General features: G+C 58.8%; 1 protein-coding gene across 1 annotated transcript; it reads right to left on the bottom strand.

Annotated features, from left to right (window-relative positions):
• Nucleotides 1–1,111: 1,111 nt before the first annotated feature.
• On the bottom strand, nucleotides 1,112–14,630 carry DCTPP1 (dCTP pyrophosphatase 1). The gene is made up of 4 exons (XM_063932528.1): nucleotides 14,521–14,630; nucleotides 7,889–7,962; nucleotides 2,288–2,398; nucleotides 1,112–1,873 (listed from the first exon to the last, which is right to left on the bottom strand). The coding sequence occupies exons 1-4, from the start codon at nucleotides 14,524–14,526 to the stop codon at nucleotides 1,618–1,620; spliced, it is 447 nt and encodes a 148-aa protein (XP_063788598.1). The 5' UTR covers nucleotides 14,527–14,630; the 3' UTR covers nucleotides 1,112–1,617.
• Nucleotides 14,631–19,919: the final 5,289 nt, after the last annotated feature.

Here is a 19,919-nt window from a genome sequence, read left to right as displayed (position 1 = left end):
TTACAGCCCAGCGCCTCTAGTACACGGGGAGCGGTGTTCCCTGCACCTTACTACATGTGTTACACTAATTCCTGTGTAGTTACAGCCCAGCGCCTCTAGGACACGGGGAGCGGTGTTCACTACACCTTACTACCTGTGTTACACGAATTCCTTTGTAGTTACAGCCCAGCGCCTCTAGTACACGGGGAGCGGTGTTCCCGCACCTTACTACCTGTGTTACACTAATTCCTTTGTAGTTACAGCCCAGCGCCTCTAGGACACGGGGAGCGGTGTTCCCTGCACCTTAGTACATGTGTTATACTAATTCCTGTGTAGTTATAGCCCAGCACCTCTAGGACACGGGGAGCGGTGTTCCCTGCACCTTACTACCTGTGTTACACTAATTCCTGTGTAGTTATAGCCCAGCGCCTCTAGTACACGGGGAGCGGTGTTCCCTGCACCTTACTACCTGTGTTACACTAATTCCTGTGTAGTTACAGCCCAGCGCCTCTAGTACACGGGGAGCGGTGTTCCCTGCACCTTACTACCTGTGTTACACTAATTCCTTTGTAGTTACAGCCCAGCGCCTCTATTACACGGGGAGCGGTGTTCCCTGCACCTTACTACCTGTGTTACACTAATTCCTGTGTAGTTATAGCCCAGCGCCTCTAGTACACGGGGAGCGGTGTTCCCTGCACCTTACTACCTGTGTTACACTAATTCCTTTGTAGTTACAGCCCAGCGCCTCTAGGACACGGGGAGCGGTGTTCCCTGCACCTTAGTACCTGTGTTACACTAATTCCTGTGTAGTTATAGCCCAGCACCTCTAGGACACGGGGAGCGGTGTTCCCTGCACCTTACTACCTGTTACACTAATCCCTGTGTAGTTACAGCCCAGCGCCTCTAGTACACGGTGAGCGGTGTGAATAAGACACAGATGGAACGCTGCACGTCTGTCATGTCGGGCATCTGGCGCTATATGGCGTTTATACGCTGGGTGTACAAGGACACATCTCTACATCCACCGCCCCCCTCCCCCATTAATCATACAGATGTGCATAATTACAGATCTTCTGATCAAACAGAACACAACATGTAATCATGTAAATAATAAATAGGCAGATAATCAGGGTTTTAAAAAACAAACATTTTTTTATTGAGGAAATGCTCAAAAAAATTATAAATAATAAAAGCAGAAGAGAGACTATAAAAACAAACAACTCTTGTGAACACATGGTCCTGGTGTTATGTACAGATGGGTTGGGGGGCAGCGTATATCTCCATGACAATACATCCGGGGGCACGACGAGCAGACGATTCCTCGCTCAGATGAGGACACACTGCGTATCATAAGCACCAGCCAGTCAGCGGCAGAAGCCGGCACTCTGCCGGAATACACAGAGTAAGATATAGACGCCTCTATCACAGTGTGCCCGCTGTATACACTGACATTTCCTGCCGCGGCACCCCACCCACAGCCCAGCGCTACATATACAGGGAGACCCCTACACAGTAACATCAGCACAGAAACACAACTGAACAAGCTCCCTGCAGGATTAGGGTGCAGCGTTCCCACAGGAGACCCCCATGCTGTGGGGGCAGAACACGGTCCATGAGAAACCAGATGATCTTACAACATTAATCCTGCTCTTCCCGAGCCCCATTCTCTGCGCCGTACTCCGTGTACTTTTTGGCGCTGCCCTGCACTTGCGCCGCTGGATACTTCTTGGCGTTCAGCTCCATCTTGGCCAAGACAGCGCGAGGGAGATCCACGCGACACTTCTCCGCTAGTTCCAGGAGGTAGATGAGGACATCACTGAGTTCGTGGGACAGAGATTGGCGCTGAGATGGCGTCCAGCCGGGGAGACCTTCCTTGACCTCACCCTGCCACTGACTGACAAGAGACACATTTACAGGAGACCACCCCAAAACCCATACCCCCCCCACTCAACACCACCCTCCATCAGCCCCAATCCCCAATTATCCCCATCATACAAAGCCCCAACACCTCCTCCCCAGCAAGAGGTTACTAATACCCCTATTCATACTCACAAAGGCTCAGCCAGGGAATGTACCCTAGGGGCGCAATAGGAGCGAGTACAACTGCCACTCAGGTGTGTCTATACTGGCTATATCCCAAAGCCCCCTACCGGGGTTATACTATATGGACCTCCATTAAACCTAAGGGACAATCAGAGGTGACACATCCCACTGTACCAGGACAGGATCTCCCTACACACAGGATAATCCCGGGTGAAGAGGAGAACGAGGGACGGATATACCATTTATATCAATGGCGGATACTCACAAGAGCTCGGCCAGCTCCCCCACTTCACCAACCAGGGCCAGCAGGAGGTTCCGGGGCTGATGAAACTGGTTCCAATCTCTGTCCGCTGTGAACCGTGCCTGCAGACAGCGGCTAGGAGAGAGAGGCACCGGTTATATAGCATCTGGGAGTGTACAGTAGTGGCAGCACCAGGAGAGAGAGAGAGGCACCGGTTATATAGCATCTGGGAGTGTACAGTAGTGGCAGCACCAGGAGAGAGAGAGGCACCGGTTATATAGCATCTGGGAGTGTACAGTAGTGGCAGCACCAGGAGAGAGAGGCACTGGTTATATAACATCTGGGAGTGTACAGTAGTGGCAGCACCAGGAGAGAGGCACCGGTTATATAACATCTGGGAGTGTACAGTAGTGGCAGCACCAGGAGAGAGGCACCGGTTATATAGCATCTGGGAGTGTACAGTAGTGGCAGCACCAGGAGAGAGGCACCGGTTATATAACATCTGGGAGTGTACAGCAGTGGCAGCACCAGGAGAGAGAGGCACCGGTTATATAACATCTGGGAGTGTACAGTAGTGGCAGCACCAGGAGAGAGGCACCGGTTATATAACATCTGGGAGTGTACAGTAGTGGCAGCACCAGGAGAGAGAGGCACCAGTTATATAACATCTGGGAGTGTACAGTAGTGGCAGCACCAGGAGAGAGAGGCACCGGTTATATAACATCTGGGAGTGTACAGTAGTGGCAGCACCAGGAGAGAGAGGCACCGGTTATATAGCATCTGGGAGGGTACAGTAGTGGCAGCACCAGGAGAGAGGCACTGGTTATATAACATCTGGGAGTGTACAGTAGTGGCAGCACCAGGAGAGAGAGGCACCGGTTATATAACATCTGGGAGTGTACAGTAGTGGCAGCACCAGGAGAGAGGCACCGGTTATATAACATCTGGGAGTGTACAGTAGTGGCAGCACCAGGAGAGAGGCACCGGTTATATAGCATCTGGGAGTGTACAGTAGTGGCAGCACCAGGAGAGAGAGGCACCGGTTATATAGCATCTGGGAGTGTACAGTAGTGGCAGCACCAGGAGAGAGGCACTGGTTATATAACATCTGGGAGTGTACAGTAGTGGCAGCACCAGGAGAGAGAGGCACTGGTTATATAGCATCTGGGAGTGTACAGTAGTGGCAGCACCAGGAGAGAGGCACTGGTTATATAACATCTGGGAGTGTACAGTAGTGGCAGCACCAGGAGAGAGAGGCACCGGTTATATAACATCTGGGAGTGTACAGTAGTGGCAGCACCAGGAGAGAGGCACCGGTTATATAACATCTGGGAGTGTACAGTAGTGGCAGCACCAGGAGAGAGGCACCGGTTATATAACATCTGGGAGTGTACAGTAGTGGCAGCACCAGGAGAGAGGCACCGGTTATATAACATCTGGGAGGGTACAGTAGTGGCAGCACCAGGAGAGAGAGAGGCACCGGTTATATAACATCTGGGAGGGTACAGTAGTGGCAGCACCAGGAGAGAGAGAGGCACCGGTTATATAACATCTGGGAGGGTACAGTAGTGGCAGCACCAGGAGAGAGAGGCACCGGTTATATACCATCTGGGAGGGTACAGTAGTGGCAGCACCAGGAGAGAGAGGCACCGGTTATATAACATCTGGGAGTGTACAGTAGTGGCAGCACCAGGAGAGAGAGAGGCACCGGTTATATAGCATCTGGGAGGGTACAGTAGTGGCAGCACCAGGAGAGAGAGGTACTGGTTATATAACATCTGGGAGTGTACAGTAGTGGCAGCACCAGGAGAGAGAGGCACCGGTTATATACCATCTGGGAGGGTACAGTAGTGGCAGCACCAGGAGAGAGGCACCGGTTATATAACATCTGGGAGTGTACAGTAGTGGCAGCACCAGGAGAGAGGCACCGGTTATATAACATCTGGGAGTGTACAGTAGTGGCAGCACCAGGAGAGAGAGAGGCACCGGTTATATAGCATCTGGGAGGGTACAGTAGTGGCAGCACCAGGAGAGAGGCACCAGTTATATAGCATCTGGGAGGGTACAGTAGTGGCAGCACCAGGAGAGAGGCACTGGTTATATAGCATCTGGGAGTGTACAGTTGTGGCAGCACCAGGAGAGAGGCACCGGTTATATAACATCTGGGAGTGTACAGTAGTGGCAGCACCAGGAGAGACAGGCGCCGGTTATATAACATCTGGGAGGGTACAGTAGTGGCAGCACCAGGAAAGAGGCACCGGTTATATAACATCTGGGAGTGTACAGTAGTGGCAGCACCAGGAGAGAGGCACTGGTTATATAACATCTGGGAGTGTACAGTAGTGGCAGCACCAGGAGAGAGAGGCACCGGTTATATAACATCTGGGAGTGTACAGTAGTGGCAGCACCAGGAGAGAGGCACCGGTTATATAACATCTGGGAGTGTACAGTAGTGGCAGCACCAGGAGAGAGAGGCACCGGTTATATAACATCTGGGAGTGTACAGTAGTGGCAGCACCAGGAGAGAGAGGCACCGGTTATATAACATCTGGGAGTGTACAGTAGTGGCAGCACCAGGAGAGAGAGAGGCACCAGTTATATAACATCTGGGAGTGTACAGTAGTGGCAGCACCAGGAGAGAGGCACCGGTTATATAACATCTGGGAGTGTACAGCAGTGGCAGCACCAGGAGAGAGGCACCGGTTATATAGCATCTGGGAGGGTACAGTAGTGGCAGCACCAGGAGAGAGGCACTGGTTATATAGCATCTGGGATGGTACAGTAGTGGCAGCACCAGGAGAGAGAGGCACCGGTTATATAACATCTGGGAGTGTACAGTAGTGGCAGCACCAGGAGAGAGGCACCGGTTATATAACATCTGGGAGTGTACAGTAGTGGCAGCACCAGGAGAGACAGGCGCCGGTTATATAACATCTGGGAGTGTACAGTAGTGGCAGCACCAGGAGAGAGGCACTGGTTATATAGCATCTGGGAGGGTACAGTAGTGGCAGCACCAGGAGAGAGGCACTGGTTATATAACATCTGGGAGGGTACAGTAGTGGCAGCACCAGGAGAGAGGCACTGGTTATATAACATCTGGGAGGGTACAGTAGTGGCAGCACCAGGAGAGAGGCACTGGTTATATAGCATCTGGGAGGGTACAGTAGTGGCAGCACCAGGAGAGAGGCACTGGTTATATAACATCTGGGAGGGTACAGTAGTGGCAGCACCAGGAGAGAGGCACTGGTTATATAACATCTGGGAGGGTACAGTAGTGGCAGCACCAGGAAAGAGGCACCGGTTATATAACATCTGGGAGTGTACAGTAGTGGCAGCACCAGGAGAAAGAGGCACTGGTTATATAGCATCTGGGAGTGTACAGTAGTGGCAGCACCAGGAGAGAGAGGCACCGGTTATATAGCATCTGGGAGTGTACAGTAGTGGCAGCACCAGGAGAGAGAGGCACCGGTTATATAGCATCTGGGAGTGTACAGTAGTGGCAGCACCAGGAGAGAGAGGCACCGGTTATATAGCATCTGGGAGTGTACAGTAGTGGCAGCACCAGGAGAGAGAGGCACCGGTTATATAGCATCTGGGAGTGTACAGTAGTGGCAGCACCAGGAGAGAGAGGCACTGGTTATATAACATCTGGGAGTGTACAGTAGTGGCAGCACCAGGAGAGAGGCACCGGTTATATAGCATCTGGGAGGGTACAGTAGTGGCAGCACCAGGAGAGAGGCACCGGTTATATAGCATCTGGGAGTGTACAGTAGTGGCAGCACCAGGAGAGAGGCACCGGTTATATAACATCTGGGAGTGTACAGTAGTGGCAGCACCAGGAGAGAGAGGCACCGGTTATATACCATCTGGGAGGGTACAGTAGTGGCAGCACCAGGAGAGAGGCACTGGTTATATAACATCTGGGAGTGTACAGTAGTGGCAGCACCAGGAGAGAGGCACTGGTTATATAACATCTGGGAGTGTACAGTAGTGGCAGCACCAGGAGAGAGGCACTGGTTATATAACATCTGGGAGTGTACAGTAGTGGCAGCACCAGAAGAGAGGCACCGGTTATATAACATCTGGGAGTGTACAGTAGTGGCAGCACCAGGAGAGAGGCACCGGTTATATAACATCTGGGAGTGTACAGTAGTGGCAGCACCAGGAGAGAGAGGCACCGGTTATATAACATCTGGGAGTGTACAGTAGTGGCAGCACCAGGAGAGAGAGGCACCGGTTATATAACATCTGGGAGTGTACAGTAGTGGCAGCACCAGGAGAGAGGCACTGGTTATATAACATCTGGGAGTGTACAGTAGTGGCAGCACCAGGAGAGAGAGAGGCACCAGTTATATAACATCTGGGAGTGTACAGTAGTGGCAGCACCAGGAGAGAGAGGCACCGGTTATATAACATCTGGGAGTGTACAGTAGTGGCAGCACCAGGAGAGAGAGGCACCGGTTATATAACATCTGGGAGTGTACAGTAGTGGCAGCACCAGGAGAGAGAGGCACCGGTTATATAACATCTGGGAGTGTACAGTAGTGGCAGCACCAGGAGAGAGAGAGGCACCGGTTATATAACATCTGGGAGTGTACAGTAGTGGCAGCACCAGGAGAGAGGCACCGGTTATATAACATCTGGGAGTGTACAGCAGTGGCAGCACCAGGAGAGAGAGAGGCACCGGTTATATAGCATCTGGGAGGGTACAGTAGTGGCAGCACCAGGAGAGAGGCACTGGTTATATAGCATCTGGGATGGTACAGTAGTGGCAGCACCAGGAGAGAGAGGCACTGGTTATATAACATCTGGGAGTGTACAGTAGTGGCAGCACCAGGAGAGAGGCACCGGTTATATAACATCTGGGAGTGTACAGTAGTGGCAGCACCAGGAGAGAGGCACTGGTTATATAACATCTGGGAGGGTACAGTAGTGGCAGCACCAGGAGAGAGGCACTGGTTATATAGCATCTGGGAGGGTACAGTAGTGGCAGCACCAGGAGAGAGGCACTGGTTATACAACATCTGGGAGGGTACAGTAGTGGCAGCACCAGGAGAGAGGCACTGGTTATATAACATCTGGGAGGGTACAGTAGTGGCAGCACCAGGAGAGAGAGGCACCGGTTATATACCATCTGGGAGTGTACAGTAGTGGCAGCACCAGGAGAGAGAGGCACTGGTTATATAACATCTGGGAGTGTACAGTAGTGGCAGCACCAGGAGAGAGGCACTGGTTATATAGCATCTGGGAGGGTACAGTAGTGGCAGCACCAGGAGAGAGGCACTGGTTATATAGCATCTGGGAGGGTACAGTAGTGGCAGCACCAGGAGAGAGGCACTGGTTATATAGCATCTGGGAGGGTACAGTAGTGGCAGCACCAGGAGAGAGGCACCGGTTATATAACATCTGGGAGGGTACAGTAGTGGCAGCACCAGGAGAGAGGCACCGGTTATATAGCATCTGGGAGGGTACAGTAGTGGCAGCACCAGGAGAGAGGCACCGGTTATATAACATCTGGGAGGGTACAGTAGTGGCAGCACCAGGAGAGAGGCACTGGTTATATAGCATCTGGGAGGGTACAGCGGGGGGACAGATCCTGTAATCCCCCTTTACCCCAATACTCACATTTCCTCCAATGTTGGGGCGTCACTGAAATGGAAGTCACTGGCGGGGCTGAGGGGCTCGGATGGGAGCGGGCTCTAAAGGCAAAAAGGGCATCAAATATCAGCGCTACTCCCAGGGTCACCACCTCATTACTTACACAGGTTCTGGGGCTGATTAAAACCAGGTGACATGGAGTCTAGAAGTTAGCCAGCCCCAGAACCTGTGTAATAAATGTGTCCAGAATTAAGGGGATGAGGTGGTAACCCTAGCTGCTCCCCTCCCTGCGGTACACCCCCCATCCTCCTCACACAGGCCCCCCACCCCGGGGTACACCCCCCATCCTCCTCACACAGGCCCCCCTCCCCGGAGTACACCCCCTCCTCACACAGGCCCCTCTCCCAGGGGTAACCCCCATCCTCCTCACACAGGCCCCCCTCCCCAGGGTACACCCCCTCCTCCTCCCCACACAGGCCCCTCTCCCCGGGGTACACCCCCTCCTCACACAGGCCCCCCTCCCCAGGGTAACCTCCTCCTCACACAGGCCCCCCACCCCGGGGTACACCCCCCATCCTGCTCACACAGGCCCCTCTCCCCGGGGTACACCTCATCCTCCTCCTCCTCCTCACACAGGCCCCTCTCCCCGGGGTACACCCCCTCCTCCTCCTCACACAGGCCCCTCTCCCCGGGGTACACCCCCTCCTCCTCCTCACACAGGCCCCTCTCCCCGGGCTACACCCCCCTCCTCCTCCTCACACAGGCCCCTCTCCCCGGGCTACACCCCCCTCCTCCTCCTCACACAGGCCCCTCTCCCCGGGGTACACCTCCTCCTCACAGGCCCCTCTCCCCAGGGTACACCTCCTCCTCACACAGGCCCCTCTCCCCGGGGTACACCCCCCCTCCTCCTCACACAGGCCCCTCTCCCCGGGGTACACCCCTTCCTCCTCCTCACACAGGCCCCTCTCCCCGGGGTACACCCCTTCCTCCTCCTCACACAGGCCCCTCTCCCCGGGGTACACCTCCTCCTCCTCCTCACAGGCCCCTCTCCCCAGGGTACACCTCCTCCTCACACAGGCCCCTCTCCCCGGGGTACACCCCCCCTCCTCCTCACACAGGCCCCCCTCCCCGGGGTACACCCCTTCCTCCTCCTCACACAGGCCCCTCTCCCCGGGGTACACCCCCTCCTCACACAGGTCCCCCTCCCCGGGGTACACCCCCTCCTCACACAGGTCCCCCTCCCCGGGGTACATCCCCTCATCCTCACACAGGACCCCCTCCCCGGGGTTCACCTCCTCCTCCTCACACAGGCCCCTCTCCCCGGGGTACACCCCCCTCCTCCTCACACAGGCCCCTCTCCCCGGGGTACACCCCCCTCCTCCTCACACAGGCCCCTCTCCCCGGGGTACACCCCCCTCCTCCTCACACAGGCCCCTCCCCCGGGGTACACCCCCTCCTCCTCACACAGGCCCCTCTCCCCGGGGTACACCCCCTCCTCCTCCTCACACAGGCCCCTCTCCCCAGGGTACACCCCCTCCTCCTCCTCACACAGGCCCCTCTCCCCAGGGTACACCCCCTCCTCCTCCTCACACAGGTACCCCTCCCCGGGGTACACCCCCTCCTCACAGGCCCCTCTCCCCAGGGTACACACCCTCCTCACACAGGTCCCCCTCCCCGGGGTACACACCCTCCTCACACAGGTCCCCCTCCCCGGGGTACACCCCCTCCTCCTCCTCACAGGTCCCCCTCCCCGGGGTACAGCTCCTCCTCCTCACACAGGACCCCCTCCCCGGGGTTCACCACCTCCTCCTCCTCCTCCTCCTCCTCCTCATCCTCACACAGCCCCCCCCCTCCTCCTCCTCCTCCTCACACAGGCCCCCCTCCCAGGGGTAACCCCCCTCCTCCTCACACGGGCCCCCCTCCCAGGGGTAACCCCCTCCTCCTCCTCACACAGACCCCTCTCCCAGGGGTAACCCCCATCCTCCTCACACGGGCCCCACTCCCAGGGGTAACCCCCCTCCTCCTCACACAGGCCCCCCTCCCAGGTGTAACCCCCATCCTCCTCACGGGCCCCCCTCCCAGGGGTAACCCCCTCCTCCTCCTCACACAGACCCCTCTCCCAGGGGTAACCCCCATCCTCCTCACACGGGCCCCCCTCCCAGGGGTAACCCCCCTCCTCCTCACACGGGCCCCCCTCCCAGGGGTAACCCCCCTCCTCCTCACACGGGCCCCCCTCCCAGGGGTAACCCCCCATCCTCCTCACACGGGCCCCCCTCCCAGGGGTAACCCCCCATCCTCCTCACACGGGCCCCCCTCCCAGGGGTAACCCCCCTCCTCCTCACACGGGCCCCCCTCCCAGGGGTAACCCCCCTCCTCCTCACACGGGCCCCCCTCCCAGGGGTAACCCCCCTCCTCCTCACACGGGCACCACTCCCAGGGGTAACCCCCCTCCTCCTCACACGGGCCCCCCTCCCAGGGGTAACCCCCCTCCTCCTCACACGGGCACCACTCCCAGGGGTAACCCCCCTCCTCCTCACACGGGCCCCCCTCCCAGGGGTAACCCCCTCCTCCTCACACGGGCACAACTCCCAGGGGTAACCCCCTCCTCCTCCTCACACAGGCCCCTCTCCCAAGGGTAACCCCCTCCTCCTCCTCCTCACACGGGCCCCCCTCCTCCTCCTCACACGGGCCCCCCTCCCAGGGGTAAACCCCTCCTCCTCACACGGGCCCCACTCCCAGGGGTAAACCCCTCCTCCTCACACGGGCACCACTCCCAGGGGTAACCCCCTCCTCCTCCTCACACAGGCCCCTCTCCCAAGGGTAACCCCCTCCTCCTCACACGGGCCCCCCTCCCAGGGGTAACCCCCTCCTCCTCCTCCTCACACGGGCCCCCCTCCCAGGGGTAAACCCCTCCTCCTCACACGGGCCCCACTCCCAGGGGTAACCCCCCTCCTCCTCACACGGGCACCACTCCCAGGGGTAACCCCCCTCCTCCTCACACGGGCACCACTCCCAGGGGTTACCCCCTCCTCCTCCTCCTCCTCACACGGGCCCCCCTCCCAGGGGTAACCCCCTCCTCCTCCTCACATGGGCCCCTCTCCCCGGGGTAACCCCCTCCTCCTCCTCACACGGGCCCCACTCCCAGGGGAAACCCCCTCCTCCTCCTCACACGGGCCCCACTCCCAGGGGAAACCCCCTCCTCCTCCTCACACGGGCCCCCCTCCCAGGGGTAACCCCCTCCTCCTCACACAGACCCCTCTCCCAGGGGTAACCCCCATCCTCCTCCTCACACGGGCCCCCCTCCCAGGGGTAACCCCCTCCTCCTCCTCACACAGGCCCCTCTCCCCAGGGTACACCCCCTCCTCCTCCTCACACAGGCCCCTCTCCCCAGGGTACACCCCCTCCTCCTCCTCACACAGGTCCCCCTCCCCGGGGTACACCCCCTCCTCACAGGCCCCTCTCCCCAGGGTACACACCCTCCTCACACAGGTCCCCCTCCCCGGGGTACACACCCTCCTCACACAGGTCCCCCTCCCCGGGGTACACCCCCTCCTCACAGGTCCCCCTCCCCGGGGTACAGCTCCTCCTCCTCACACAGGACCCCCTCCCCGGGGTTCACCTCCTCCTCCTCCTCCTCCTCCTCCTCCTCACACAGCCCCCCCCCTCCTCCTCCTCACACAGGCCCCCCTCCCAGGGGTAACCCCCCTCCTCCTCACACGGGCCCCCCTCCCAGGGGTAACCCCCTCCTCCTCCTCACACAGACCCCTCTCCCAGGGGTAACCCCCATCCTCCTCACACGGGCCCCACTCCCAGGGGTAACCCCCCTCCTCCTCACACAGGCCCCCCTCCCAGGTGTAACCCCCATCCTCCTCACGGGCCCCCCTCCCAGGGGTAACCCCCTCCTCCTCCTCCTCACACAGACCCCTCTCCCAGGGGTAACCCCCATCCTCCTCACACGGGCCCCCCTCCCAGGGGTAACCCCCCTCCTCCTCACACGGGCCCCCCTCCCAGGGGTAACCCCCCTCCTCCTCCTCACACGGGCCCCCCTCCCAGGGGTAACCCCCCTCCTCCTCCTCACACGGGCCCCCCTCCCAGGGGTAACCCCCCTCCTCCTCACACGGGCACCACTCCCAGGGGTAACCCCCCTCCTCCTCACACGGGCACCACTCCCAGGGGTAACCCCCCTCCTCCTCACACGGGCACCACTCCCAGGGGTAACCCCCTCCTCCTCACACGGGCCCCCCTCCCAGGGGTAACCCCCTCCTCCTCACACGGGCACAACTCCCAGGGGTAACCCCCTCCTCCTCCTCACACAGGCCCCTCTCCCAAGGGTAACCCCCTCCTCCTCCTCCTCACACGGGCCCCCCTCCTCCTCCTCACACGGGCCCCCCTCCCAGGGGTAAACCACTCCTCCTCACACGGGCCCCACTCCCAGGGGTAACCCCCCTCCTCCTCACACGGGCACCACTCCCAGGGGTAACCCCCCTCCTCCTCACACGGGCACCACTCCCAGGGGTTACCCCCCCCTCCTCCTCCTCCTCACACGGGCCCCCCTCCCAGGGGTAACCCCCTCCTCCTCCTCACACGGGCCCCTCTCCCCGGGGTAACCCCCTCCTCCTCCTCACACGGGCCCCACTCCCAGGGGAAACCCCCTCCTCCTCCTCACACGGGCCCCACTCCCAGGGGAAACCCCCTCCTCCTCCTCACACGGGCCCCCCTCCCAGGGGTAACCCCCTCCTCCTCACACAGACCCCTCTCCTAGGGGTGACCCCCATCCTCCTCCTCACACGGGCCCCCCTCCCAGGGGTAAACCCCTCCTCCTCCTCACACGGACCCCTCTCCCAGGGGTAAACCCCTCCTCCTCACACGGGCCCCACTCCCAGGGGTAAACCCCCTCCTCCTCACACGGGCACCACTCCCAGGGGTAACCCCCCTCCTCCTCACACGGGCACCACTCCCAGGGGTAACCCCCCTCCTCCTCACACGGGCACCACTCCCAGGGGTAACCCCCCTCCTCCTCACACGGGCACCACTCCCAGGGGTAACCCCCCTCCTCCTCACACGGGCACCACTCCCAGGGGTAACCCCATCCTCCTCCTCACACAGGCCCCTCTCCCCGGGGTACACCTCATCCTCCTCCTCACACAGGCCCCTCTCCCCGGGGTACACCTCATCCTCCTCCTCACACGGGCCCCTCTCCCCGGGGTACACCTCATCCTCCTCCTCACACGGGCCCCTCTCCCCGGGGTACACCTCATCCTCCTCCTCACACGGGCCCCCCTCCCAGGGGTAACCCCCCTCCTCCTCCTCACACGGGCCCCCCTTGCAGGGGTACACCCCATCCTCCTCCTCACACGGGGGGTGTACCCCTGCACACAGGCCCCTCTCCCCGGGGTACACCCCCTCCTCACAGGTCCCCCTCCCCAGGGTACACCTCCTCCTCCTCACACAGGACCCCCTCCCCGGGGTTCACCTCCTCCTCCTCACACAGGCCCCCCTCCTCCTCCTCACAGAGGCCCCTCTCCCCGGGGTAACCCCCTCCTCACACGGGCCCCACTCCCAGGGGTAACCCCCTCCTCCTCCTCCTCACACGGGCCCCCCTCCTCCTCCTCCTCCTCACACGGGCCCCCCTCCCAGGAGTAACCCCCTCCTCCTCCTCACACGGGCCCCCCTCCCTGGGGTAACCCCCTCCTCCTCCTCACACGGGCCCCACTCCCAGGGGTAACCCCCTCCTCCTCCTCACACGGGCCCCCCTCCCAGGGGTAACCCCCTCCTCCTCCTCACACAGACCCCTCTCCCCAGGGTACACCCCCCTCCTCCTCCTCACACGGGCCCCTCTCCCAGGGGTAACCCCCATCCTCCTCCTCACACGGGCCCCACTCCCAGGGGTAACCCCCATCCTCCTCCTCACACGGGCCCCCCTCCCAGGGGTAACCCCACCTCCTCCTCACACGGGCCCCCCTCCCAGGGGAAACCCCCTCCTCCTCCTCACACAGACCCCTCTCCCAAGGGTAACCCCATCCTCCTCACACGGGCCCCACTCCCAGGGGTAACCCCCCTCCTCCTCACACGGGCCCCCCTCCCAGGGGTAACCCCCATCCTCCTCACACGGGCCCCCCTCCCAGGGGTAACCCCCCTCCTCACACGGGCCCCCCTCCCAGGGGTAACCCCCCTCCTCACACAGGCCCCACTCCCAGGGGTAACCCCCATCCTCCTCACACGGGCACCACTCCCAGGGGTAACCCCATCCTCCTCCTCACACAGGCCCCTCTCCCCGGGGTACACCTCATCCTCCTCCTCACACGGGCCCCTCTCCCCGGGGTACACCTCATCCTCCTCCTCACACGGGCCCCTCTCCCCGGGGTACACCTCATCCTCCTCCTCACACGGGCCCCTCTCCCCGGGGTACACCTCATCCTCCTCCTCACACGGGCCCCCCTCCCAGGGGTAACCCCCCTCCTCCTCCTCACACGGGCCCCCCTTGCAGGGGTACACCCCATCCTCCTCCTCACACGGGGGGTGTACCCCTGCACACAGGCCCCTCTCCCCGGGGTACACCTCATTCTCCTCCTCACACGGGCCCCACTCCCAGGAGTAACCCCCCCTCCTCCTCCTCACACAGGCCCCCCTCCCCGGGGTAACCCCCGGGCCCCGCTCACCTCCATGCTGCTGCTGCGGACACGTGGTGCTGTCACTACAGCAGCCGGCGCGCGCCCCTGGTGTACATAGAGCGCTCAGCCAATCACAGGCCGCCCGCAGTACATCCTGCTTCCGCCTAGCTTTATTCATCGTATAATCCTAAACGGAGACAATGCTGTCTCCATGGCAACTAGTGCAAGGGACAGAGCAGCCAATCAGCTGCAGCTACTTATTTCCCGCTTTGCCGGACATGTAACACGCGCCAGGGTCTGGCCAATGGCTGTGCTCGTGCCTCTATGGGCGGGGTCTGTGTACTAACCTATGGCTGGAGATGAAGTACCCGCCAATCACCCCATGTGACATGGCAGCTAGGAGCTGATTGGCTGGAACTTTGTGCGGTATCCATGTATTCTCCATGGTGTTTGGCTGGATATCGCCATTAATGGCCGATGGTCACTGTCGCGGTGTAATTTGAGGCCATTTTGATTGGCCAGAATTGTACCTGAGATCGTGTACCGGGGATTAGTCCCTGATCCCGTGTGTTATCGCGGCCCCTTATCGCGGATTATGCTTCGGATGCTGAGGCGAGCAGGAGCGCGTCGCATCGGGACTAATAGGATAGCGCCCGGCGATACAATTACCCGCAGACATTGACCGTGGGAAACTGGTTACCCCACTCTATCTCCGTCCAAGGCTTACTAAATAGACCGCTATAGCGTCATATCTCCTAACATTTTGCTGTAAAAAGGGAGAGTCGTCATTTGTAGAGGGGGCGTGGCCACTGGTAAAGGGGGGCATGAGACGTGTCAGCGGGGACTCGTCTATGGTACTGGTGACTGTTCCTGGGGGCTGCTGGCGCTGCCAGGGTAGGGCAAAGGGAGCGCCTGACACTGAGCAGCGCTGCGAAAGTCCGTGCCGACACAGCGCTGCAATACCTTTCCCGACAGCCAGGAGATCCAGTATAATCCGTACACCCCTGCTTCAGCCAGTATAGACCTTAAAAATAAACGGTACAGCTGGAGGGTGTGTAGCATAACAGGATGCGTGGGGCTGATTGTGCCTCTATAGGGTAACAGGCTGCGTAGGGCTGATTGTGCCTCTATAGGGTAACAGGCTGCGTAGGGCTGATTGTGCCTCTATAGGGTAACAGGCTGCGTGGGGCTGATTGTACATCTATAGGGTAACAGTCAGTGTGGGGCTGAATGTGCCTCTATAGGGTAACAGGCTGCGTGGGGATGATTGTGCCTCTATAGGGTAACAGGCTGCGTGGGGATGATTGTGCCTCTATAGGGTAACAGGCTGCGTGGGGCTGATTGTGCCTCTATAGGGTAACAGGCTGCGTGGGGCTGATTGTGCCTCTATAGGGTAACAGGCTGCGTGGGGCTGGTTGTGCCTCTATAGAGTAACAGGCTGCGTGGGGATGATTGTGCCTCTATAGGGTAACAGGCTGCGTGGGGCTGGTTGTGCCTCTATAGGGTAACAGGCTGCGTGGGGCTGATTGTGCCTCTATAGGGTAACAGGCTGCGTAGGGCTGATTGTGCCTCTATAGGGTAACAGGCTGCGTGGGGCTTATTGTGCCTCTATAGGGTAACAGGCTGCGTGGGGCTGATTGTACATCTATAGGGTAACAGTCAGTGTGGGGCTGAATGTGCCTCTATAGGGTAACAGGCTGCGTGGGGATGATTGTGCCTCTATAGGGTAACAGGCTGCGTGGGGATGATTGTGCCTCTATAGGGTAACAGGCTGCGTGGGGCTGATTGTGCCTCTATAGGGTAACAGGCTGCGTGGGGCTGATTGTGCCTCTATAGGGTAACAGGCTGCGTGGGGCTGGTTGTGCCTCTATAGAGTAACAGGCTGCGTGGGGATGATTGTGCCTCTATAGGGTAACAGGCTGCGTAGGGCTGATTGTGCCTCTATAGGGTAACAGGCTGCGTAGGGCTGATTGTGCCTCTATAGGGTAACAGGCTGCGTGGGGCTGATTGTACATCTATAGGGTAACAGTCAGTGTGGGGCTGAATGTGCCTCTATAGGGTAACAGGCTGCGTGGGGATGATTGTGCCTCTATAGGGTAACAGGCTGCGTGGGGATGATTGTGCCTCTATAGGGTAACAGGCTGCGTGGGGCTGATTGTGCCTCTATAGGGTAACAGGCTGCGTGGGGCTGATTGTGCCTCTATAGGGTAACAGGCTGCGTGGGGCTGGTTGTGCCTCTATAGAGTAACAGGCTGCGTGGGGATGATTGTGCCTCTATAGGGTAACAGGCTGCGTGGGGCTGGTTGTGCCTCTATAGGGTAACAGGCTGCGTGGGGCTGATTGTGCCTCTATAGGGTAACAGGCTGCGTGGGGATGATTGTGCCTCTATAGGGTAACAGGCTGCGTGGGGCTGATTGTACATCTATAGGGTAACAGTCAGTGTGGGGCTGAATGTGCCTCTATAGGGTAACAGGCTGCGTGGGGATGATTGTGCCTCTATAGGGTAACAGGCTGCGTGGGGATGATTGTGCCTCTATAGGGTAACAGGCTGCGTGGGGCTGATTGTGCCTCTATAGGGTAACAGGCTGCGTGGGGCTGATTGTGCCTCTATAGGGTAACAGGCTGCGTGGGGCTGATTGTGCCTCTATAGGGTAACAGGCTGCGTAGGGCTGATTGTGCCTCTATAGGGTAACAGGCTGCGTAGGGCTGATTGTGCCTCTATAGGGTAACAGGCTGCGTGGGGCTGATTGTACATCTATAGGGTAACAGTCAGTGTGGGGCTGAATGTGCCTCTATAGGGTAACAGGCTGCGTGGGGATGATTGTGCCTCTATAGGGTAACAGGCTGCGTGGGGATGATTGTGCCTCTATAGGGTAACAGGCTGCGTGGGGCTGATTGTGCCTCTATAGGGTAACAGGCTGCGTGGGGCTGATTGTGCCTCTATAGGGTAACAGGCTGCGTGGGGCTGGTTGTGCCTCTATAGAGTAACAGGCTGCGTGGGGATGATTGTGCCTCTATAGGGTAACAGGCTGCGTGGGGCTGGTTGTGCCTCTATAGGGTAACAGGCTGCGTGGGGCTGATTGTGCCTCTATAGGGTAACAGGCTGCGTAGGGCTGATTGTGCCTCTATAGGGTAACAGGCTGCGTGGGGCTTATTGTGCCTCTATAGGGTAACAGGCTGCGTGGGGCTGATTGTACATCTATAGGGTAACAGTCAGTGTGGGGCTGAATGTGCCTCTATAGGGTAACAGGCTGCGTGGGGATGATTGTGCCTCTATAGGGTAACAGGCTGCGTGGGGATGATTGTGCCTCTATAGGGTAACAGGCTGCGTGGGGCTGATTGTGCCTCTATAGGGTAACAGGCTGCGTGGGGCTGATTGTGCCTCTATAGGGTAACAGGCTGCGTGGGGCTGGTTGTGCCTCTATAGAGTAACAGGCTGCGTGGGGATGATTGTGCCTCTATAGGGTAACAGGCTGCGTGGGGCTGGTTGTGCCTCTATAGGGTAACAGGCTGCGTGGGGCTGATTGTGCCTCTATAGGGTAACAGGCTGCGTGGGGATGATTGTGCCTCTATAGGGTAACAGGCGGCGTGGGGCTGGTTGTGCCTCTATAGGGTAACAGGCTGCGTGGGGCTGATTGTGCCTCTATAGGGTAACAGGCTGCGTGGGGCTGATTGTGCCTCTATAGGGTAACAGGCTGCGTGGGGTTGATTGTGCCTCTGTAGGGTAACAGGCTGCGTGGGGATGATTGTGCCTCTGTAGGGTAACAGGCTGCATGGGTCTGGTTGTGCCTCTATAGAGTAACAGGCTGCGTGGGGATGATTGTGCCTCTATAGGGTAACAGGCTGCGTGGAGCTGGTTGTGCCTCTATAGGGTAACAGGCTGCGTGGGGCTGATTGTGCCTCTATAGGGTAACAGGCTGCGTGGGGCTGGTTGTGCCTCTATAGGGTAGCGATGCGTGGGGCTGGTTGTGCCTCTATAGGGTAACAGGCTGCGTGGGGCTGGTTGTGCCTCTATAGGGTAACAGGCTGCGTAGGGCTGATTGTGCCTCTATAGGGTAACAGGCTGCGTGGGTCTTATTGTGCCTCTATAGGGTAACAGGCTGTGTGGGGCTGATTGTGCCTCTATAGGGTAACAGTCAGTGTGGGGCTGATTGTGCCTTTATAGGGTAACAGGCTGCGTGGGGATGATTGTGCCTCTATAGGGTAACAGGCTGCGTGGGGATGATTGTGCCTCTATAGGGTAACAGGCTGCGTAGGGCTGATTGTGCCTCTATAGGGTAACAGGCTGCGTAGGGCTGATTGTGCCTCTATAGGGTAACAGGCTGCGTGGGGCTTATTGTGCCTCTATAGGGTAACAGGCTGCGTGGGGCTGATTGTGCCTCTATAGGGTAACAGGCTGCGTGGGGATGATTGTGCCTCTATAGGGTAACAGGCTGTGTGGGGATGATTGTGCCTCTATAGGGTAACAGGCTGCGTGGGGCTGATTGTGCCTCTATAGGGTAACAGGCTGCGTGGGGCTGATTGTGCCTCTATAGGGTAACAGGCTGTGTGGGGCTGGTTGTGCCTCTATAGAGTAACAGGCTGCGTGGGGATGATTGTGCCTCTATAGGGTAACAGGCTGCGTGGGGCTGGTTGTGCCTCTATAGGGTAACAGGCTGCGTGGGGCTGATTGTGCCTCTATAGGGTAACAGGCTGCGTGGGGATGATTGTGCCTCTATAGGGTAACAGGCTGCGTGGGGCTGGTTGTGCCTCTATAGGGTAACAGGCTGCGTGGGGCTGATTGTGCCTCTATAGGGTAACAGGCTGCGTGGGGCTGATTGTGCCTCTATAGGGTAACAGGCTGCGTGGGGTTGATTGTGCCTCTGTAGGGTAACAGGCTGCGTGGGGATGATTGTGCCTCTGTAGGGTAACAGGCTGCGTGGGTCTGGTTGTGCCTCTATAGAGTAACAGGCTGCGTGGGGATGATTGTGCCTCTATAGGGTAACAGGCTGCGTGGATCTGGTTGTGCCTCTATAGGGTAACAGGCTGCGTGGGGCTGATTGTGCCTCTATAGGGTAACAGGCTGTGTGGGGCTGGTTGTGCCTCTATAGGGTAGCGATGCGTGGGGCTGGTTGTGCCTCTATAGGGTAACAGGCTGCGTGGGGCTGGTTGTGCCTCTATAGGGTAACAGGCTGCGTAGGGCTGATTGTGCCTCTATAGGGTAACAGGCTGCGTAGGGCTGATTGTGCCTCTATAGGGTAACAGGCTGCGTAGGGCTGATTGTGCCTCTATAGGGTAACAGGCTGCGTAGGGCTGATTGTGCCTCTATAGGGTAACAGGCTGCGTGGGGCTTATTGTGCCTCTATAGGGTAACAGGCTGCGTGGGGCTGATTGTGCCTCTATAGGGTAACAGTCAGTGTGGGGCTGATTGTGCCTCTATAGGGTAACAGGCTGCGTGGGGATGATTG

The sequence above is a fragment of the Pseudophryne corroboree genome, chromosome 7 (genome assembly GCF_028390025.1).
Source record: "Pseudophryne corroboree isolate aPseCor3 chromosome 7, aPseCor3.hap2, whole genome shotgun sequence".
Classification (NCBI taxonomy): Eukaryota; Metazoa; Chordata; class Amphibia; order Anura; family Myobatrachidae; genus Pseudophryne; species Pseudophryne corroboree.
The sequence above is the reverse complement of the archived record's forward strand: the minus strand, read 5'-3'. Positions and strand labels throughout refer to the sequence as shown.